Consider the following 22,852-nt stretch of genomic DNA (forward strand, 5'->3'; position numbering starts at 1 on the left):
ACATCAACTTTAGTAAAATAATATTTCTCCTGCATTGTGAGACCACATGCTGCATGAAACACAAAATCTTAAATCTGTGTTACTAACCTATAGCGCAATTCTGTCTTGGAGAAAGAGCAGCCTGAGCCATCGCAAGCTGTAGTCAGATACAGCTGTCTCAGGCAGATGGCTTCAGTGGGCAACATCATAAACTTGCCAGATTTTTTAAAATATGAAAGGGTTTTCTGCCTCATTAGTACTTCATGGCTGACCATCCACAAACACCTGGTGTTCAGACTTCTTCCTCATGTGAAAATGCAACCATACATAGTCTTAGTTCAAAAAGGTATATGTTACATAATCATTGTCCAAAGGATCTAATACCTAGATAATTATAAAGTCACAGGTAGGGGGAAAACCCATCCTTACACAGCTTAATTGAAGTGAAAAATTGAAATCAGGACCAATAGGGACTTAGAGTAGTGGTAAAGGCAAGTTAAATCACTTTGCTCCTTCCCAATACTCAAACTACTTAGTCCAGAGGGAATTACAGGTGGCCTTTACCGGCCTCTATTTATACCATCAATATAAGAATGAAGAGTACAAATATCAGCTTCTTTCTAAGAATAACTGTGTATGCATCTCTACTTCTGTTTTTTTCTTCATACTTTAGAACTCTGTCATCACATCTTCAACACATACAGGAACACCAAGCACCACAGTGTCCTTGCTTAAGATAGGAATCTACCCCGTTGAACTCTTGTTTTAAGGTAAAGGAGAAAAAGCAATAGAATTGGGAGTTTGGAGAAACTGAGTTCAAATTAAGCCACTGTAATTTATTAGCTTTTTAAAAGATCAAACTGTCCCAAGGTGATAAATTTCAGTTTTTGTATCTGTAAAATGGAAATAACATCTTCTCAAATGCCTTACAAGGTCACTAAAAAACGTGTTTTAAAGTATTTTGAAAACTACAAAGTGATATGCAAATGTATTGTTACAACTGGAGTTTATCTGTTTGGATTTAAATGTTAACACATTATTCTGAAATAATTTTCAATTGAGCAACAAAAAATACATTCTTTCATTTAAGAAGCACTTATTCAGAATCTTCTGTGTTATACTATGGAGAATATAAAAAATGATAGTTATCCATGTTAGCAAGGAGCTTTACAAGTCAGATTTGAGAGAAGGAATGTAGGGGGAAGGTGTGGTTTTGGTTTTTGCCAACACCTTTTAAGTACATTCTATGTGCCAGACATCGTTATAAATGCTTTAGACGTAGTAACTCTTTTAATCTTTAAAAACTCTACATAAAAGGTAATATTTTTATCCTCATTTTACAGATGAGGAAGATAAGGCACAAGAAGGCTGGAAACCTGCCAAAGGTCAGACAGCTAGTTAAATACTGCAAGTCTTAAAGTCAACTCACACACTCAGTCAAGTTAGCCACAATGTTATGTTATATTACACCTCAAGTTGGGCAGAAAATGCACACATATCATTAATAATAGTTACTAACAATACTAAGGCAGTGAATGATAAGTGAAGAGATCAGCGTGGGGTGAGGTGGCCAAGGAAGTCTTCATGACAGGAACCCAAAACTAGATCCAAACTTGTTGGTAGAATTGAGATAAGAATAATTAAATAAAGAACAAATAAGATTGTGTTTCATACATACTTTTTTGAGCATGCAATAGGTATCACTTTATTGAAATATAACATACATATAGGAAAATAGAAAAATCCCAAACGTACTTTTGAAATATCTCATTGAGTGGGTTCTCTTTTATAGACTGGGTTTATTTCCTAATTAAAACAGAGCAAAAACTGACTTGAAGCAACATATGACTACCTATCCATATACCAGTCTTAATATAAACCATTTTATTTCAAAGAATTACCATTTGAGTATTTCCTATAATCAAGACCATTCAATACTGCCCATTATAATGGAAAATAACTTGAATTATTTATGTTTTTCCATAATAAAAAATAACATAAGGCAAATCAATTATTTCCAGGTTACATGAGAACCCTGAGTTGATATTCCATGGTATGGACAGAAGGCTTTCCCACTTGCCCCTCTGATTTTTATATCTGCTATAATTAGAATATTGTATATATAGAAAAACAGCTTCGAGAGCTACTTTTCAAATGACACACAAAGCAGTGGCCAAGAATGATTTCTACTTGTTTCAATTTCCAGCAGAATATGTATACTGACTGCTTGTTGGTCCTGTGTGTATCCCATGTAACTTACCAAGCGATAGGTCTGGGCCTTCAAAACGCTGAGATCAATAAAGTTTTCTTCATTGTCTGTCTCCTCTTCCTTAGAAAAATAAAAGAGTTTAAAAGTTAATAATTATAAAAGTTGTAATTAAAAAAGGTATTTTCAGATTTCACATACTTAATATGCTAAGCTCTATAGAAAGACTAATGCAGGAAAGGGTATTTAAAAGCCTAGTAGTGTGCATAAAGTAGGGCATAATGTTATCTGTTTTTTGAGGTTTTGATGATGCCATTTAAAAATAGGACCTCTTTTAGAGTCACTGAAGAAAAGAAAAAAAGAGAGAAAGATGCCACTGCTGTAAAACTGGGGATAAATAAACATAAAAACATAACAAGAAACAGTCGCAAGTGGCATATCTGAAATAAAGAGACACTGGAAGGAGTTAATGGAAATTTTGAGTAACATGACTAAAATGGACAAAAATAAGAGGCTGACAGATATAGAATACTCTCACGTACTCCAGGGACCAATCACATTAATGTATATTTTTGACATCTCATCTTTTATATGCTCAAGTTTAAAGATATTAAATGTTAAATCTATATAAGGATGTAAAATATACACATGTAAGATACTAAACTTGTATCTTAGATATTAACTATCTAAAAGAAAAGTTCAGGTAGATTCTAAGCTAGTCCTGATTCCTAGCCCAACTGATATGGGGAATGGTGTCAGAAGTGACCCTTTGAGAATCAATCCCCTCTCCAATATACAGTGAATACAGAGTCTGAGCAGGTTCTCTAAGCATATACAACAAAACTTTAGTTCCCCTTTCTCTTCAAATGTCTTTGTGGTGACAAGTGACATAGTGGTTGAAACAAATTTAACAAGAATATCCAAAGCTTAAAGACATGGTAATAAAGCAAATGGAACTTGGCCCTGAAGTCTTATACAGAAAAACAAAAAAAAATAAGTGGGTGTTGTTTGGTGGACACTTTCACATGTAGAGTTGTACAAAAGCTGCAGTGAAAAATTTCAAAGATAACCCTTATCTTCAAGCACTTGGAAGTATCAAGCTTCTTTTCTGACCACAACACTGAGATTAGAAATCAATTACAGGAAAAAAACTGCATAAAACACAAACACATGGAGGCTAAAAAATATGTTACTAAATAATCAGTGGATGACTGAAGAAATCAATGAGGAAATCAAAAAATATGTAGAGACAAATGACAATGAAAACACAACAATCCAAAACTTATGGGATGCAGCCAAAGCAATTCTAAGAGGGAAGTTTACAGCAATACAATTCTACCTCAAGAAACAAGAAAATCTCAAATAACCTATCATTACATCTAAAGCAACTAGAGAAAGAAGACAAAACAAAACCCAAAGTTAGTAGAAGGAAAGAAATCATAAAGAACAGAGCAGAAATAAATGAAATAGAGACAAAGAAAACAATAGCAAAGATCAATGAAACTAAAAGCTGGTTCTTTGAGAAGATAAACAAAACTGATAAACCTTTAGCCAGGCTCATCAAGGAAAAGAGGGAGAAGATTCAAATCAACAAAATCTGAAATGAAAAAGGAGAAGTAACAACAGAAATACAAAGGATCATAAGAGACGACTACAAGCAACTATACGTCAATAAAATGGACAACCCAGAAGAAACGGACAAGTTCTTAGAAAGCTACAACCTTCCAAGACTGAACCAGGAAAAAATATGAACAGACCAATCACAAGTACTGAAATTGAAACTGTGATTAAAAATCTCCCAACAAACAAAAGTCCAAGACCAAATGGCTTCACAGGTGAATTCTATCAAGCATTTAGAGAAGAGTTAACACCTACCTTCCTGAAACTCTTCCAAAAAATTACAGAGGGAAGAACACTCCCAAGCTCATTTGACAAGGCCACCATCACCCTAATACCAAAACGAGACAAAGATACCACAAAAAGAGAAAACTACAGGCCAATATCAGTGATGAACACAGACACAAAAATCCCCAACAAAACACCAGCAAACCAAATCCAATAACACATTAAAAGGATCATACACCCTGATCAAGTGGGATTTATCCCAGAGATGCAAGGATTCTTCAACATATGCAAATCAATCAATGTGATACATCGCATTAAGAAATTGAAGAATAAAAATCATATGATCATCTCAATAGATGCAGAAAAAGCTTTTGACAAAGTTCAATCCCATTTATGATAAAAACTCTCCACAAAGTGGGCTTAAAGAGAACCTACCTCAACATAATAAAAGCCATATACAACAAACCCACAGCAAACATCATACTCAATGGTGAAAAGCTGAAAGCATTTCCTCTAAGATCAGAAACAAGACAAGGATGTCCACTCTCACCACTATTATTCAACATAGTTTTGGAAGTCCTAGCCATGGCAATCAGAGAAGAAAAGGAAATAAAAAGAATCCAAATTGAAAAAGAAGAAGTAAAATTGTCACTGTTTGCAGATGACGTGATACTATACATAGAAAATCCTAAAGATGCTACCAGAAAACTACTAGAGCTCATCAATGAATTGAGTAAAGCTGCAGGATATAAAATTAATACACAGAAATCTCTTGCATTCCTATAGACTAATGATGAAAGATCAGAAAGAGAGATTAAGGAAACAATCCCATTTACCATTGCATCAAAAAGAATAAAATACCTAGGAATAAACCTACCTAAGGAGGCAAAAGACCTGTACTCATAAAACTATAAAACACCGATGAAAGAAATCAAAGATGATACAAACATATGGAGAGATACACCATGTTCTTGGATTGGAAGAATCAGTATTGTGAAAATGACTGTACTACCCAAAGCAATCTACAGATTCAACACAGTCCCTTTCAAATTATCAAGGGCATTTTTCACAGAACTAGAACAAAAAAATTTTACACTTTGTGTGGAAACACAAAAGACCCCAAAGAGCAAAAGCAATCTTAGAAAGAAAAACAGAGCTGGAGGAAGCAGGCTCCAAGACTTCAGACAATACTACAAAGCTACAGTTATCAAGATAGTATGGTACTGGCAAAATACAGGAATATAGATCAATGGAACAGGATAGAAAGTCTAGAGATAAACCCACACACCTATGGCCACCTAATCTATGACAAAGGAGGCAAGAATATACAATGGAGAAAAGACAGTCTCTTCAATAAATGGTGCTGGGAAAACTGGACAGCTACATGTAAAAGAATGAAATGAGAATACTCCTTAACACCATACACAAAAATAAACTCAAAATGGATTAGAGACCTAAATGTAAGGCTGGATACTGTAAAACTCTAAGAGGAAAATGTAGGCAGAACACTCTTTGACATAAATCACAGGAAGATCTTTTTTGACCCACCTCCTAGAGTAAGAAAATAAAAAAATAAACAAATGGGACCTAATGAAACTTACAAGCTTTTGCAGAGCAAAGGAAACCATAAACAAAACGAAAAGACAACCCTCAGAATAGGAGAAAATATTTGCAAATGAAGCAACTGACAAGGGATTAATCTCCAAAATATACAAACAGCTCATGCAGCTCAATATCAAAAAAACAAACAACCCAATCAAAAAATGGGCAGAAGACCTAAATAGACATTTCTCCAAAGAAGACATACAGATGGCCAACAAACAGATGAAAAGCTGCTCAACACCACTAATTATTAGAGAAGTGCAAATCAAAACTACAGTGAAGTATAACCTCACACCGGTCAGAATGGACATCATCAAAATATCTACAAACAATAAATGCTGGAGAGTGTGGAGAGAAGGGAACCCTCCTACACTGTTGGTTGGAATGTAAATTGGTGCAGCTACTATGGAGGACAGTATGGTGGTTCCTTAAAGAGCTAAAACTAGAGCTTCCATATGACCCAGAATCCCACTCCTAGGCATATATCTGGAGAAAACCTTAATTCGAAAGGGTGCACACACCCCAATGTTCATTGCAGCATTATTTACAATAGCCAAGACATGGAAGCAACCTAAATGTCAGTCATCAGAGGAATGGATAAAGAAGATGTGGTACATATATACAATGGAACATTACTCAGCCATAAAAAGGAATAAAATTGGGTCATTTGTAGAGGCATGGATGGACCTAGAGAGTGTCAGACAGAGTGAAGTGAGTCAGAAAGAGAAAAACAAATATCGTATGATATCGCTTATATGTGGAATCTAGAAAAATGGTAGAGATGAACTTATTTGCAAAGCAGAAATAGAGTCACAGACTTAGAGAACAAACGTATGGTTACCAAGGGGGTTAGGAGGGGTGGGATGAATTGGGAGATTGGGACTGACAATATATACACTGCTATGTATAAAATGGATAACTAATGAGAACCTACTCTATAGCACAGGGAACTCTACTCAGTGCTCTGTGGTGACCTAAATGGGAAGGAAAACTAAAGAAGAGTGGATATACGTATATGTATGACGGATTCACTTTGCTGTACAGCAAGAAACTAACACAACATTGTACAACAACTATACTCCAGTAAAAATTAATAAAAGAAATTAAAAAACAGAAGTATGTAAGACAGTGGTTCTCAAAATGTGGTTCTTAGACAGGCAGCATCAGCATCAGCATCAGCATCACCTGGGAGCTTGTGAAAATGTAAGGCTCCATCCCAGAGCTACTCCGAAAGTAGAATCTCTGGGAGTAGGGCCACTAAAATAAGATAGGGGAACTCTGCTAATCTTTGGGAAACTGGAAAGATTTTAGTAAAACATGAAACAATATAAATGCAGATTCCATACACTCAACTAACGTTCATATTTTTGGGGATGGGGGCAGTGGGGCATAGAGGTGTAGACAAAACTGATCTGTTTACATGTTAAATCTTAAGCACACATGCAGAGCCACACCTTTGAGAAACAGCTCAGTCTATCCTGTGTTTGCACTAATGATGGTCTACTTAACCAGAGCAAATGATTGAAATGCCAGTGACTTAGTGCCCATGGGAGAAGAGACAAGTTTATAATGTTTTTATAATAACTTAATCGGTACTATTTACATAGGTGATCAATAAATACTTGTTGAATTGTGGTGGCCTGAACACTCATAGGCAAAAAGCTTTAACAGTAGGTACTAGAAAAAGGATTTAAGTTACTAAATATTATTAAGAAAGCATTTGAAAGGAATTTGAATATAAACAGACTCAAAAATAGTTTTAAAATAAATTAAGAGGATTTTAATCTCAGTAATTTAGAAGGCACTCAACAATTTCCTGTCATTTCTTTGCCTAATATGTATCCTCTTAATTATTTTATTGCCAATTACTAAGGATATGATTATATACTGTGAGAACATCCTGTGAGAATATTCTTTGAAAATATTCTGTGTCGTGATCCCAATCCTCCCTCCCTTCCTCTCTGCCTCTCTCTCTCCCTCCTTCCCTTTCTCTCTCTCACTTTCTTTCTTTCCAATGTGTCCTATCTTTATTTGGCCAGTCTAAAACTGAAGGTTTCGAGTTCCTTGTTGATTATAGACTAACTTTACTCTGTCAGAAGTGATCTTTACCATCCTTGAGCTACCCCACAAACTGGCAACAAAATGAAGTACTATCCCACCAGCCAAAAGCTTTTTGGCACTGATCCAGCTCTCCTTAGCAAGAGGAATGGGAGAGGTAAGAGAGGGCTCCTTAGGATAATATAATGACAATAAGGAAGAAAGGAAAAAAAAAAATTCAAGAGACATGACAGCCTCAGAGGCAACCCCCTGAGGAAGGCCTTCAGCTTGATCTTATGACAGTAGAAGGTCTCTACTTCACAGTTGGCAAGAAATGTGTGAAGAGGCTGCTTTCTAGTTTGTTTCTCTAATTTACACAAACAATAATGCTGCTTTGAACTTTAAATGGTTCTCAGAAAAAAAAAGCTATAATTTCTAAATGTTACAAGCAATATGCTGACAGGTGATTTTTGGTCAAATATTTAATGAACACCTACTATGCACCAGGCACTGCATAATAAACTGGAGATACAAAAAATGTGCAAAATTGGTTTCTGCCCTTATAGAGTTTTCCTTCTGATTAGTAGGTTTTCTTCCTTTTTTCCGCCTGAGTAGCAGTTTTGAGTTATAGGTCTTTGAAGCTAAATATTGATGCACTAGGACCAGGTATCTGTAGATAAGCTATTTACTAATAACTAATAAACCGTAACTAAGAAGACAAGATGAGGAAGATACCTGAGTAAAATAAGTGAGATGAACAACTGGGACTATGTGAAGACTTAAAATTTTCTGAGCCTGAATGGAAAGATCTATTACACAAAGTATAAAGTCTAAACTTAAAACGCCCAAAATGATCTGGACCTGTTCTATCTTCCCAGTTAATCTTAAGCCACCCTCCCGCTCACTTAGGAGATCCGGCCACTGTGGTTTTCTCTCAGTTCCTTGGTCATGCTAAGCTCCTTCCTGCCTCAGAGTTTTTGTACATCCAGCACCATCAGGTTCTTGCCCAGTGCCTGCTACATAACAGATGCTCAGTACACATGAATGACTACATTTTTACCTTAACTTTAAAAATTTATCACATTAAGAAAGATACCTTTTAAATTGATTAGTTTTATAGTGGTCTTTTTCCTTCTATAAATAGCAGTCATCTTTTTAATACATATGGTTTAAAATATTTCTACTGCTAATAATATACATGTTAAAAACTTTGAAGATATAAAGATGTATAGAAGAGAAAATAATCATCCATAATCCCTCTACCCATATATAACTAATGTTAATATATTAATATTTTTCTTTTTCTGCATATTTTATATAGCTGAGTTTATGCATATAGTATAAGTTGTCATCCTCATGTCAGTAACATTTCTTTGTAAACAATTTTTTTTTTTTTTTTTTGCGGTACGCGGGCCTCTCACTGTTGTGGCCTCTCCCGTTGCGGAGCACAGGCTCCAGACGCGCAGGCTCAGCAGCCATGGCTCACGGGCCCAGCCGCTCTGTGGCATGTGGGATCTTCCCGGACTGCGGCACGAACCCGTGTCCCCTGCATCAGCAGGCGGGCTCTCAACCACTGCACCACCAGGGAAGCCCTTCTTTGTAAACAATTTTTAATGGCTATATGATATTCTACTATCTGATATAGTCTAATTTATTTAATGGTTATTTTCATCATTCACTATAAAATAATGCAGTGATTAATATATTTGCAGCATGTAGTACCTTAATAAATTACTTTAAGCTGAAATACAGAATATACTTTCTGTGGATTCAAAAAATCACCTGAAAATTTTAATTGGTTTATGACAGTAAAATACACTACAAAGTTTTTTTCCCTGCCATTTTAATTTCAAATCATATGTACAATTCCTAAAACATCAGGGTCAATCCGTATCTGGTTCTGAGGAAAAGCTCTTTTTCTCCACCATTTTCCTAGTCTAGTCTGTTGCAGAGACGTGAACATTTAATTTCACACTATGGATAGAAATGTTAAGTATGTGGATAGGCCCAGAGGCTGCCAAACAATTTAAATGATGTTGGTATGTATAAGTATTTTTTAAGTTCCTGCAGGGTGGTCTTCATCCTAATTTTAGAAGCATAAAGGAGTTCCTGAGAAATGAATGGTATTCTTATGAAGCAGAATGTATTAATCCTAAATTCTATTGCTCTCTTCTAAATTCTTTATTATTTATGGCCTATTTAAGATCATGAATGGTTGTTAATAAAATGTTAACCCATATAACTAGTGGTCTACTACTCCGTGTCTACATTTGAAGAACCTCTGCTAAAATTCAGACCTCAATCATTACAGAACATGAGCCTTAACTTAACTAAAGGTCTAAACAACTGATACTTGGCACTCTATTCAAAAGCTTTTCTTCTCTAGAAACAATGAAATAAAATATATTCCAGAAAATGGAAGTCTAGGAGAATTAAGGGAAATGAATCCAATGGTGAAAATGAACAAAAAGTTCAGCAACACACATACCACAAATTCTTCATCCACTTTATTTAATGTTAATTCTGCATCATCTTCTGCAACAGTTTCTTCTTCTAATTCTTCCACTGGGTATGTTGGTCTAAAATAATAAAGCTTAACATGAGATGAGAGTAAAAAACAAAACATTTCAGAAGAGCAAAAGGCATAATGTGAATATTAAGGATCCCCCCGCTACACCAGTTCTGGTCCTTTTTCACCTGCCCCCTTTTCCAGAATCACTGTTAAATGTTTCACGTATCCTTCCTGAAACCTTCTATGTAAAGAAGCAAAAATGTTTACCTCCAGATTTGAAGAATCAAGTACATAAATGGGATGATACCATGCATACTGTTAGCCAACCTACTTTCTTTACTTACTAATATACCACGCTTAAGTACATATAGAGTTGACTCTTGAACAACATGGGTTTGAATTGCATGGATCTATTTACACAGAGATTTTTTTTCAATAGTAAATACTACACTGCTACACGTTTTGTGGTAGATTGAATCTGCAGATGCAGAACTATGGATTTGGAGGGACGGCTTATAAGGAAGGCCTACTACAAGTTATATATGGATTTTCCACAGCCTTAAGCTCTGCATCGTTCAAAGGTCAAGTGTACAACTTCCCCCCACCGCCCCCAACATACCTGCACTGTATTCCACTGAACCATAAGTCATATGACTAGCAGTCTCTGGCTGAAAATTGACGTTGTTTCTAGTTTCTTTACTAGACAATACTGAAAAGATCATCCTTATACATTTATCATTTATGTATATCATTTAAAATAAATTTGTACAAGTATAAGGGCTGGGTCGACAACTTTGTACATTTTATTGTTTTGCTCGATATTGTTAAAGCCAGCTTCCAAAACGTTACCCTAATTTACACTCGCAACAACAGGGACTCTGTTTCCATACATTCGCCAATATGATAAACATCTGCCAATATGGTAAACAAACTTTAATCTTTGCCAATCATCTAAGTGAAAAAACCTCACTCTTGTTTTAACTGCATTTCTTTCACATGAGAGCGGTTGAATACCTCTTCATGTTTCAATTGGTTATGTGTGTTTTTCAGTGAAATGCATATTTATGCCCTCTGCCCTTGCGTATGTATATTAAGAAAATTAATGCTTTGCCTAACTGAGTTAAGAATATTTTTCTTATTTATTTCTTATACCCTTAGCTATTCAGGACTGTTACAATTCTTATTACATAGATTTAGCAACATTTTCTTGCATGGGTCCTAGCTTTAACATCATATACATAAGGCTTTTCCATCACATGACACATCCCATATCCCTTTGGTCTTTCAGCACTCCTATAGTTTCATTTTTCACATTTACGTCTTTGATCAATCTGAAATTTATTTAAAATTTTTTTAATGTATTTATTTATTCATTTATTTTTGGCTGCATTGGGTCTTCGTTGCTGCGCATGGGCTTTCTCTAGTTGTGGCAAGCGGGGGCTACTCTGTTGCAGTGCGCAGACTTCTCATTGCAGTGGCTTCTCTTATTGCAGAGCACAGGCTCTAGGCGTGTGGGCTTCAGTAGTTGTGGCTTGCGGGCTGTAGAGCGCAGGCTCAGTAGTTGTGGCACATGGGCTTAGTTGTTCCGTGGCATGTGGGATCTTCCTGGACCAGGGCTCAAACCTGTGTCCCCTGCACTGGCAGGCAGATTCTTAACCACTGCACCACCAGGGAAGTCCTGAAATTTATTTTGATACAGGTAATAAGAAGGACTCCAGCTTTGTTCTTATTTCCAAAATCTAAAGAGTGGTCCTAACACTAAGTATTGAACACTCTTTTCTCCATCAAGATTAATGACACATATTTCCCATACCGAAAATACTCAAAAGTATTTGGGGACTTCCCTGGTGGTCCAGTGGTAAAGAATCCGCCTTCCAATGCAGGGGATGGGGATTCTATCCCTGGTAAGGGAACTAAGATCCCAAATGCCACAGGGCAACTAAGCCCGCGTGCCACAACTGCTGAGCTCGCGTGCCTTAACTAGAGCCCGTGAGCCGGAAACTATAGAGCTCACGTGCTCTGGATCCTGTGTGCCACAACTACAGAGCCCACGCGCCCTGGAACCTATGTGCCACAACTAGTGAAGAGAAAAAACCCACACACCACAACTAGAGAGAAGCCTGCATGCCACAAAGAAAGATCCTGCATGCCTCAATGAAGATCCCGTGTGCCGCAACTAAGACCCAATGAAGCAAAAATAAATAGAATTAAAAAAAAAATCCTAAAAAAAGAGTATTTGCATTTATTTCTGGAAAGTTATTTTAAAAATCCATACCTCAGGTTAACAAAATACAAAAACCGACATTTAATATTAAGGAAGTAAAGTACTACAAACCAAATCAATCTTCTTAAAGAATAATATCCTTTTTTTTAACTAGTTAGAACTAGATAATATCTTAAAGGCAATGCTTTCCTAAGATTTCTACATTTTCTAGGGTTTGTTTTAGCATATTTAGATACATAAAATAAGCATCTATAAACACGTAACTTCTACGTCACTTACAGATCACATAGTTGATATATTCTCTAATCCCTATTTTCAATGTTTCCCCCTGCTTTGCCCCCATGTATATACGGTCCCTATAAATTATACAAATCACAATCCATGGCCAAGAATAAGATATGCTAAGAAACAAAGGAAGTACCAAATTATCTATTTAATTTGGTACTTTGTTTCTTAGCATATCTTATTCTTGACCACGCATTGTGGTTTGCATAATTTATAGGAACCGTATATACATGGGGGGAAAGATACCAATTGGTTATCTTAGTGGTTAAGATACCAATAATTTCTGGTGAATTTAGAATTCATTAGGCAATAGATTTAATAATTAAAAAAAAATGCCAAATGCAGGATATCTCATAACTTTTCATGGAATCTAATAAAGAAGTAATGTAGATTATGTACTCATTCTTCACACTGCACTAAGTGGTACTGTTTGGGTTGGAGTGTATGAAATTACCACTTTTTTTTAGTTCAAAAATAGATGAATATTGGTAATTTCATATGGTTCAACCTGATGATAACCTAAGTCAAGTAAGTTTTTTAAAGTATTCATTATTCAATAGAGAGTAGATAACTTTCCTGAAAGAATGTAACTGAATATACATTAAAATATACAAACACTATATACAACTTTCCAAGAAGTTAGTTCTAATCCAAATTCACTGCTTGCTCATGTTTTTACCTGAATAATGCCTTCCACAGTCTCTAACCTATCAATAATCCCAATCTCCAAAGGACCAAATTTATATATTTTCTAATTATAACCTATACAAATTGACAGTTTCTTAATATTTTATTCCCTTATCCATGTGGTCAACATTTATTGAGCATCTATGATATATCAAATGCTATGTTAACTGCCATAGAGTACATACAAAGATTTCATAATTTCTAGCAAGAAAGTCAGACCTGTAAACAAATGACTTTAATACCATGGTATAGATACAACAACAGAAATATAAACACATCACAGGTCAGAGAAAGAAGCAATGAACAATGTCTAACAGAGTGTCAGGTGGCTTCTTCAGTATTATTCTTGCCCAGTCACTATAAACAAAGGAGAAAATCCCACTTAAAATACTATATTAATTTCCATTTTTTTCCTTAAATCTGTAGCTATCATTTACCCCCATGTATATACTATCTTTGGTTGTATAAATAAATATATACAAAGAAACTTTAAAAAAATTTCCTAAATTGACCAGGATATACAGTTACAGTTAAATTCTTAATGATTATATATCTGAACTGGGAAGGGACACAATATCAGAACTGGTTTTGAAGATACCAGATATTCCAATTTTGTCTATACTAACTTTTCTAATTAAGTGTGGCATTTTCAGTTTAGAACAGTCAAGAAGAAATACTTCCTATCAGTTCAATTAAATAGCTCTGAACCCTTAGAACAAAAAGCTATGCACATAAAATTACTGTTGCCAGGTTGGGTAATTTTTACCTTTTCCAAGTGAAACCAATATATTTTAATGCTTCTTCGGCTAAACAGTCAAGAACGTAGCATACATGCGCTCCATAACCCGATTTTAGTTTTGAAGGAGGAAAATCTGCAGTTCTCCCCTGAAATACAAAAGATAAGCTGGGTATAACTTGTTATTTATATTGCAAATGTCAAAATATTTTAAGCAAAGTACTGTTGAATAAATGTATCACTTCTCTATTCTTCAAATATGATTTAAAATAACTAATTACATTGCTTCTTAGAAATCCATCTCTTTAGTCTTTTTTTTTTAATCCATTGGTACAGAAATACTAAAGGAAAATGAAGATGTTTTACTGTCAAAAGTATCAAATTAAAAGGCAATAACCTCATGACAGCAGAACAAATCACCGATCTTGTTAGGGTGAAAATTCAGTATAACCACTAGGTTGTTACCATATCATTAAACAACCATGCGAAGGATGAAGTGATTCACTTGTCAAAAATCAATAACATGTGCGCCAAAAATTCTTACTGCTTGTCCCCAGGAAAAGTCAGAAAAGTACAACTGCTATCATGGTCTATTAAATCAAAGTTCCCTTTCAAAATACAGTGTTCCAGCTTCCTAGTTTTTAGTCATTTTTTAGAAGGAGAACTAAGTATCCATAAATTTATCTCCAAGACATATCAAGATTAAGAAAAATATTATTACTTTGGGCTATAATGTGTGCACATTAAACATGTTTAGAAGTGGCAGTAATGTTATAATATCAACCATTCTGAGACGATTTTACCTGAAAAATAAATCTATCTATATATATACATATATACACATATATATGCACGTGTGTATATATAGTTATTCAAAGAGAATTCTTCTAAAAGGCTAGCATTTATGTGGCTGTATTACCAATATTAAAAATGTCCTAACTTGAGAACATGCAGAAAGAAGAGAGTTGTTTACACTTACGAATGATCGAAGTTCAGATAATATGTTAGAGATTGTTGCATTAGGGTCATCATATTCTTGAGGCTGCTCAAAGGGGTGTCCTGCTTTATTAATCAACCAAGCAGCAAGAGTGCAAAACATGTAGAACTGTTCCCCAGGATTGGTAGGCAGTGCAAAATAGTGTCTGTTTCAAAAGAAGGGGGGAGGGCAGAATATGAAATATTTCAAACAAGTCCATAGTAGCTAAAGGAGCTAAATCCAAAATTGCCAAAGGATTTTTTCTCCAAATGTCTTTAACAACAAAACACATTGATAATTCACTCTTTGAAGTTTCTAGTAAACCACAACACCCACATTAAAGTTTTTAATCAACAGGATAAGGGTAATTACTACTGGACACAAAATATTCGATCAAAGACTTTACATCCAGAAAGTGCAGGTCATGTTAAAAAACCGAGCATGTAGAACTTTGGCCAAAATCATTTATGTGTCAGGAATAATGAATAAGAGAGTACTTCCAGAAAATGGTCAGTTGGAATTAAGAGATGCTCAGAGTTTAAAAAAAGACCTTAATGATTATTCACTATGCATTTTTACATTTTTTACAATGTCACTGTTATCTTTGCTTACTGATTCTAACCTATCCTCTAGGTTAAACAGTTGTTCTCATCTTGGCTGCATACTGAACCACTTGAGGAGCTTGTCAAACTATTGATACCTTACTAAAAATTGCTTCTTCCCTCGCAGATTAAATCAGAACTTCTGGGAGTGAAGCCCCAGTATGGGCATGTTTCAAAAGCTTCCTAGGTGGTTCTAAGGTGCAGGCAGGAGTAAGAACCACTGCGTTTGTATCACATCCCCAGTCTAACAAACATCTGTTGACTTTAGGTTAAATCCCCAGCCTACCCTATGAGGGTCAACATGATTTGTGCCTAAACATATCAGGAGTAAAACCTGCTAGCACAGCATTTGTCAGTTTGATCAAAGATCTCACTTTGCTTTTATGTGTAGCTATCACTGTTGTGTTTACATTTGGATCTATAGATATTATAACTATTTTTCATAAGAATCAGCAGTCTACTCCTTCCTGTTTCCAAAACTTTTTCCAGCAGGGTAAGTGCAAATGTTCTGAAAGATAACAGAAAGCTGGGAAGAAAAAAAGGCCATGAAGTCCTTCCAGGTAGGTATGTTCACCCACTACTAACAACTCATCTTTTCCGTATCAGCTGATAACAACTCCAAGACAGAGGAAGAGATACTGATAAATACTGTAGACCTAGGACAGTGGTTCTCCGACTTTAGCAGGCATCAGAATCACCTGGAAGGCTTGTTAAAACACAGACTTCTGGGCCCCACCCCTAGGATTTCTGATACACTAGACCAGGGAAAGGGCCTGTGGGACTGCACTTCTAATAAGTTCCCAGGTGATACTGATTCTGCTGGTCTGTTGACTGCACTTTGAGAACCATTAAACTAGGATATTTCCATGCAAATCCATGACTCAAAGTACCCTGCTGAACTCCTGAGGAAATAGTATAGGATTATATCAATAGAACCTTAAGGCCTTTCTTTTAGTTTGAAAAATATACTTGGAGGAAAAAAACACATTTTTATTAACATAGAAGATGTTGGTTGTTTATATTATCCTATTCATTTAAGTAATAACTTCCAACCCTACAATTTCTATCATGAATCAAGCAACAATGATTCTTCCTCTAACTTTTCTCCGAGTATGGACTGGCTTAGCAATATGGGCAGTTTACATGAAGCCTACATATCTTCTAATGTGGGTTATTGGAAGAGAGCAAGAAATGAGATCCAAACTGTCAAGGGAAATTATGTGAGACTAGCTGTAGCCTTTAAGAGAAAGTACTACAAATTCTTGATCTAAAATAAACACAAAAAATTAAGTAAGTACTAATGTGAAGGAAAGCTATAAAACTTATTTATGAGGCTATCATTAAGCTACACTGACTGGAAGAGAAAGTGCTGGCTGTCCACTATCCTCAGTAACTAATGCCAGTGGCTTCAGGATGATGGACTTATTCCCCACCAGAACAGGGCAGGCCTTTGGGTTCTATGAGAGAGAGACAATTCCAATAATTGTCACTTCATTTGTCTTTTTCACTTCTCAGTTTCCGAGAATACTGTTACTGCAAAGGCAGAAGTCTTTTAAACCATAGCAATTAGTGAACAAGTTTATTAACTGCATACAAAGTGCTCAGCAAGGTCTAGGTACCCACAGTTACAAGTTGCAGGGACAGGCTCTCAAGGAGGAAAACAAAAACTAGAGATAGATCTAAATTGATAATGGCATTCATCTTTCGGGATGAGATTATGAGTGACTGCAGTACTGTTTTTACACATTTTCTTGTGTTTTCTGAGTTTTCTATGAGGTTGTTTTATTACGTTTATAATCCGAAAAAAAATGTGTTTTATGGAGCTGCGTGTGTGCTCTAGGCAAGCTGTCTTCCAATCCTATCTGTAGTTCCAAAACTTTACTCTCCCTACAAAAATACTTAGTCTAAGCTCCGTGAGTAGTCCGGCCCTCCGTCGCCAAGTTTGGGGTGAAGTGCCCTTTCCTGCGCAGGAAGACGGAGGCAAATGCTCGCTAACTCGCGCTTGGCGTTCCCCCGAAGGCCGGAGGAAGGCACCTCCCCAGAGCCCAGTCGGTATCCAGGCGCTCGGGGGACGAGGGCACCCACCTGGACGGGGGCTTCAGGTTGTTTTTCCGGAGGAGATCCTCCTCATAGCGGAGCAACTTCAGCTTCTCCACCAGGTCCTCCATCACCACGAACATGTGGTAGGCCGCGCCGGGGCCCCGTTCCACGACCACATCCCCTGCCCCTTCGCCGCGGGACCGAGACACCCCATCCTCTAAACCCGACGGCGTGACCACTGCCGCTGCCATCGCGGAACAGACAGAAAGAGTCCAGCGTCAGCTCCGGCCCACAGACCTCCGCGGCCTGCGCTGGCACAGCCAGGACCTCCGCGGCCGGTTACCAGGCGACCGCCGGGCAACCCATCACCAGGGAAACTAGACTCCGCCTCCTTCCCACCTAGTCTCTTCTAAATTCTCTCCAACCAGGGCGGGCTCCCTGGATGACGTCACGTGTGGCCCCCGCCCCTTCCCCGCCTCTAGGGAGATGGTGGTTGTGAGACAGCTCCGCGCCGTGGGGGCGTGGCGTTCTCCTACTCACGTTAGGCCACGCTTCCTCCCGCTGCAATTTAAACACCGAGGAGGGTCCGCGGGCGTTTCTGCTGTGCCCTCTTGGTGGTCCTTAGCAGGCTTTAGGGGGCTTGGGCCGTTGGTTGCCAAGGGCCCCTGAGTCGGAGTGTGAGTCAGCTGGTAGCAGTTAAAAAGAGTAAAGGGAGACGTGCAGTATTGAAGGCTACGCTAGCCTGCTGGTATGTTTTTTACTTTTCTTTTCAAAACTGAAAGTTTTTCACAGTTGTAAAGATAGTCGATATCAAAGGTTTCCCCTTACCTCAGGAGCTTTCCAACGAGAATTTTCATTAATCTTTCTCTCATTCGGGAATGCTGTGTTTAACAATATATTGTAAGATTTGAAGTATTGTAATTCTCCGCTGTTACTCCAGGGCTGGGAAAAGTTGTTGGTTGGGAGGGGGTGGGGAAGAAGAAAGGCTGAGGATAAGCAGAAAGGAGGCATGAGGAAGGATTTGTTCTACCTCAGAAATAAGAACTCTAAACTCACATCCTGCTGCTTAATCTGTTTCAAGCCCATTACACGTAGTATAAAGTTTGGGGGTTCCTTGTTAAAAATCAACAAAATAAAGGAGATAATCTTGAAAGGAATTTCCCTGCGCTATAACTCTTAAGTGTGGCTAAAGACAGAGTGTTAACTACTGTACTGTGCAGCTGTTGACCTGGAAAATACAAGAAAGGGCATAATTGACCACAGCTTTACAGTTGTCAAAAAGAGTTTGTGTATCAAGCAGATTTCCTACCAGCTACATAAAAAATGAGGTAAGTGGTGGATGCTGGAGGTTTCCTGGGAGAAGAAAACGTATGGCAAGAGGTTGAATGTATGTTTGTATTTATGTGATTTTTGATCTCTGATCTCCTGTATCTGCTACTAGAGAACATAGAAGAGGCCCATTTTTTGACAGAACTGAGGTTTAAAATTTATTTGTAGTATCTTTTTGTTAGAAAAATGGGCAGAAGAGCACTTCTCATTTTAATATGTCTAGACCTAACTTGCTTTTGATACCAATAAAGGATCAAAGTGAAAAACCAGAAAGGCAAATACCTTTTTCTATTTACCAAGGAAAAGGAATATGTAAAATGACTGATTTATGTAGAAAATAACCCAAAGGGGAAGACCACTGAACATTTTTTTAGATAAATGCCATCGTTTGCCTACTGCAGGTCATTAACAGCTGCTTTTAATAAAAACGAGTGGGAAATTTGGATTTGATTCCGCACCACTGCCGAATCGTTGTTTTTCTTTGCCTCCTTAGAACAGTGTTTCTCCCCCATACATACCAACAGCAACCACCATACCTGTGGTAAAGGGTACTGTGGTATGTCTGTATAACTTTCAGAGAGCAAGATAGATGCATAGCTTTTTAGGATTGGAAAAAAAAAGTATAAGCTCAGTTATATGCTTTGAGGTCCTTGATTAATCAACAAGTAACCTGTGGCTTTTTAGATGACTCTCAGAACAGTGTCAGACTTGACAGGTAAATTGATTATAACCAAGGAGATGTTCACTTGAAATCAGGCTGCCTACATAAGATATTCTGACATTTTCAGAAAGTTATATATAACACTCAGAATGAAATAGTCAAACATTGTTTTTTGGCTGATGAGAAATCCTCCCACAACATATGTATTTTGATTGGGGGGAGAAAAAACCTTTCCCAGAGCCTACCTATTTCCTTCCCAGGTACAATACTGATGCAGCCTGGCTTGAAGCCAGTATGAATAATTATTTTCCCCTTTAATTGTGTGAAGAAGAAAAGATGAAATTAAAATATAAACTGTCCCCCAGTAACTGGCACAGAAAAAAATGAAAGGAAAAACCAACTGTTCAACACTGCATATTTTCTCACAGAAAGAAAAGATGGGAAAGAACACTGAAATGTCATTTTATTTTTATAAGACCTAGGGATTATTTTTGCTGAATTTTTGTTTACCCATAACAGTTTAACACTTCAAGAGGTCTTTTGCCTGATGGAGGTAGTTTCCTTCACGTGTGTGAGAGTACACACTCAAATCCTCTTCCAGCTTCCTCAGCCACCCAGGAGTTTTGGGGTACAGTTGTGTTAGTATTTTGGCAGGACTTGCTCACTGGTTGACTAAGGAGTTAAATAAGAGCTTGAAGAGAATGGAATGTTGAGGCATGTGTATACTTTCAAGAATCTTAAACATTTATCCCTGGCTCTATGTGTTGACCACAATTGATAGCGGGGCTTCTAACTCTTTTATCTCTTGCAAACTATTGTGAAATGATAGGAGGTAGTTTTTAATGCCCTTATGATATTTCTGTGAATGGGTTAATCTCTGAAAACTAAAGAGCATCCCAATCAAAAGTGATTAAGCTAGATTTCCCTGAAAGATGCTGAGCAAGGCTAGGGGTGAAAAGGAGGCACGTTCAAAGATGGAGGAAGGCTTTCCAGCTGCATCTCCTAATATAAGAAGTCCTCCAGGAAGACTGGGCAGACTTAAAGAACAAAGCTGCTTTGTGTTATAAATGGTCTAGTACCACCCATTTGGCATGTTAAAAACTTAGAAAACCACTAACTGAATAAAATTTCCTTAACCTGATAGAAAGTATTGGCCACAAATCTAGAAAGAAAAACATGTTTAAATGTGAAGCATTGGAGGCAAAGCCTTTTAAAGTTAAGAACAAAGTGAAGACATCCACTCTTCAAAACTGTGCTAGAGATCAGAGCCAGTACAATGAGACAAAAAAATTAGTAGGTATTGCAGAAGAAAAAACTGTTACAGGTAATATGATTAAGTGAAAAATCCAAGAGAATCTACAGACAAACTATTAAGACAGTTCAGCAAGTTTGCCATATATAAGATCCAAACTAAAGAAAAATTATGTAAAAACCAAAAACCTCATAAACAAACCATATATAGCACCCAGGAATAAGTCTATCATTATGATTACAGAGAAATTGTTAAAGTCATGGAAAATCCAAACAGGGATACAATATTCATCAATGAGAAAAGTCAGTTATCTTTACCTAATCCGTAAACTCAGTACAATTTCAAGTAAAATTCCAAGAGGGCCTACACTGAATTCATGTAAGAGTAAATTTAAAGAAGCAAGAGAAAGGAATCATATCAGGTAGTAAGTTCCCTAATAAAAGTATAACTTAAAATAATGGCATCACAGGAATAAATAGAAAATAGCCTGGAAACAGGTAAGAGTTTACATGGAAACTCAGTATATGACAAAGTTGGTGTTACCAACTAGTGGAGAAAGATGAACTCTTCAAAAATGCTGTTGATGCTATGGGTTATCCATATGGAAACAAAATTACATCTCTGAATTCCAGCACATAAATTCCATATGGATTGAAGACATAAATGTGAAATACTTGTAGGATGGTTAGAAGGAAGCAAAATAGAGTATCTTTAATCTCAGTGTAAGGAAGGATTTCTTGAAGGAAATAACACATTTTAAAGAAAAGAGAAACTCATCAAAATTTAAGAAATTAAATACAAATGAGGACTCTATAAACCATGAAGAAAGGAAATACTTGTGACCTATTTAACGTCAATGGACTAGTTTCCAAGATACACAAAGATGATAGATCACTGTAAGGCCTCTGTGCCGAGGGTTTTAGATGCATTCTTCTAGGTCAGGATTTCTTGGCCTTAGCACTATTGACATTTTAGGCTAGATAATTCTTTGTTGTTGGGGGCTATGCTGTGCACTGTAGGAGTTTAACAGCATCCCTGGCCTCTACCCACTAGATGCCAGTAGCACCCACCCATACTTGTAACAGCCAAAGATGTCTCTAGACATTGCCAGCTGGCCCCTGGGTGACAATATCCCCTCTGGTTGAGAACCACTGCTCTAGAGACATGGGTTGAAATAGCTAATGCCTATGTAAAAACCAGGAATGTAAAGGTAAATGAGTGACTGAGCGATGCGTGTATGTGGTATGGGGAGGGACTGTGGTGACCTAGAAAACTCATGAACCATCTCAAGGAGGGGACATTTTTGTCATGCAGGAATTCAGCTCAATTTTGCGATGTTTTATGATTTTGCAAGGATCTGAATTTGGATTTGTATGTCACTGTGAGATCCTAATGACTTTGAGGGTGACCTTTCTAACCCAGAAAATACTATTTGAGGGGCTACTTCAGTTGTTAAATGTATTTGATTTATTAATGCATTGAAGTTCAAAATGAGAAACCTTATTCTTTTATTTTGATATTCAAATCTTATTCAATTTGTAAATATAGTAAATTTGTTACAGTGGAGTTTAATGAGGGGATTTACAGCTTAAATTCCTATAGAGGTTTTAAACTGTTCATAAGCTTATTATATTGTTTTAATATTATCTGACAAACTATTCCAGATACTATAAAATCTCCTGACTCTAAAAGTAAAAAGTGAGAGATGAGGGAAATAAGTTCTATGAAATATTCCATTACTGGTTGTAAAGGTAGATTTTAATGTAAAACCAAAAGTCTAAATCAGTTACTCGACTGTGTATTATAAATGGGAATCACAAGTCAGTCTGTTTCTCTAACAGGCAAAACTTTCAAACGTTAGATACTTAAGTATCAAATA

At 36.8% G+C, this 22,852-nt stretch overlaps 2 protein-coding genes across 2 annotated transcripts in view; one reads left to right on the forward strand and one right to left on the reverse strand.

Annotated features, from left to right (window-relative positions):
* Positions 1 to 18,092, reverse strand: part of IFT57 (intraflagellar transport 57) — a 59,750-nt gene extending 41,658 nt beyond the window's left edge. The window contains exons 1-5 of the mRNA XM_081235536.1: positions 17,777 to 18,092; positions 15,093 to 15,255; positions 14,144 to 14,262; positions 10,158 to 10,248; positions 2,240 to 2,308 (exon numbers count right to left, since the gene is read on the reverse strand). Of these exons, the coding sequence (XP_081091662.1) occupies positions 2,240 to 2,308; positions 10,158 to 10,248; positions 14,144 to 14,262; positions 15,093 to 15,255; positions 17,777 to 17,982 (648 nt within the window). The 5' untranslated portion in view covers positions 17,983 to 18,092. The remainder of the gene's footprint in view (positions 1 to 2,239; positions 2,309 to 10,157; positions 10,249 to 14,143; positions 14,263 to 15,092; positions 15,256 to 17,776) is intronic.
* Positions 18,093 to 18,292: 200 nt separating this feature from the next.
* Positions 18,293 to 22,852, forward strand: part of HHLA2 (HHLA2 member of B7 family) — a 149,825-nt gene continuing 145,265 nt past the window's right edge. Inside the window, exon 1 of the mRNA XM_081235837.1 lies at positions 18,293 to 18,479. The gene's annotated coding sequence lies outside the window, so the exon portion shown is untranslated. The remainder of the gene's footprint in view (positions 18,480 to 22,852) is intronic.

Source organism: Mesoplodon bidens (assembly GCF_964165515.1).
Source record: "Mesoplodon bidens genome assembly, chromosome: 5".
Classification (NCBI taxonomy): Eukaryota; Metazoa; Chordata; class Mammalia; order Artiodactyla; family Ziphiidae; genus Mesoplodon; species Mesoplodon bidens.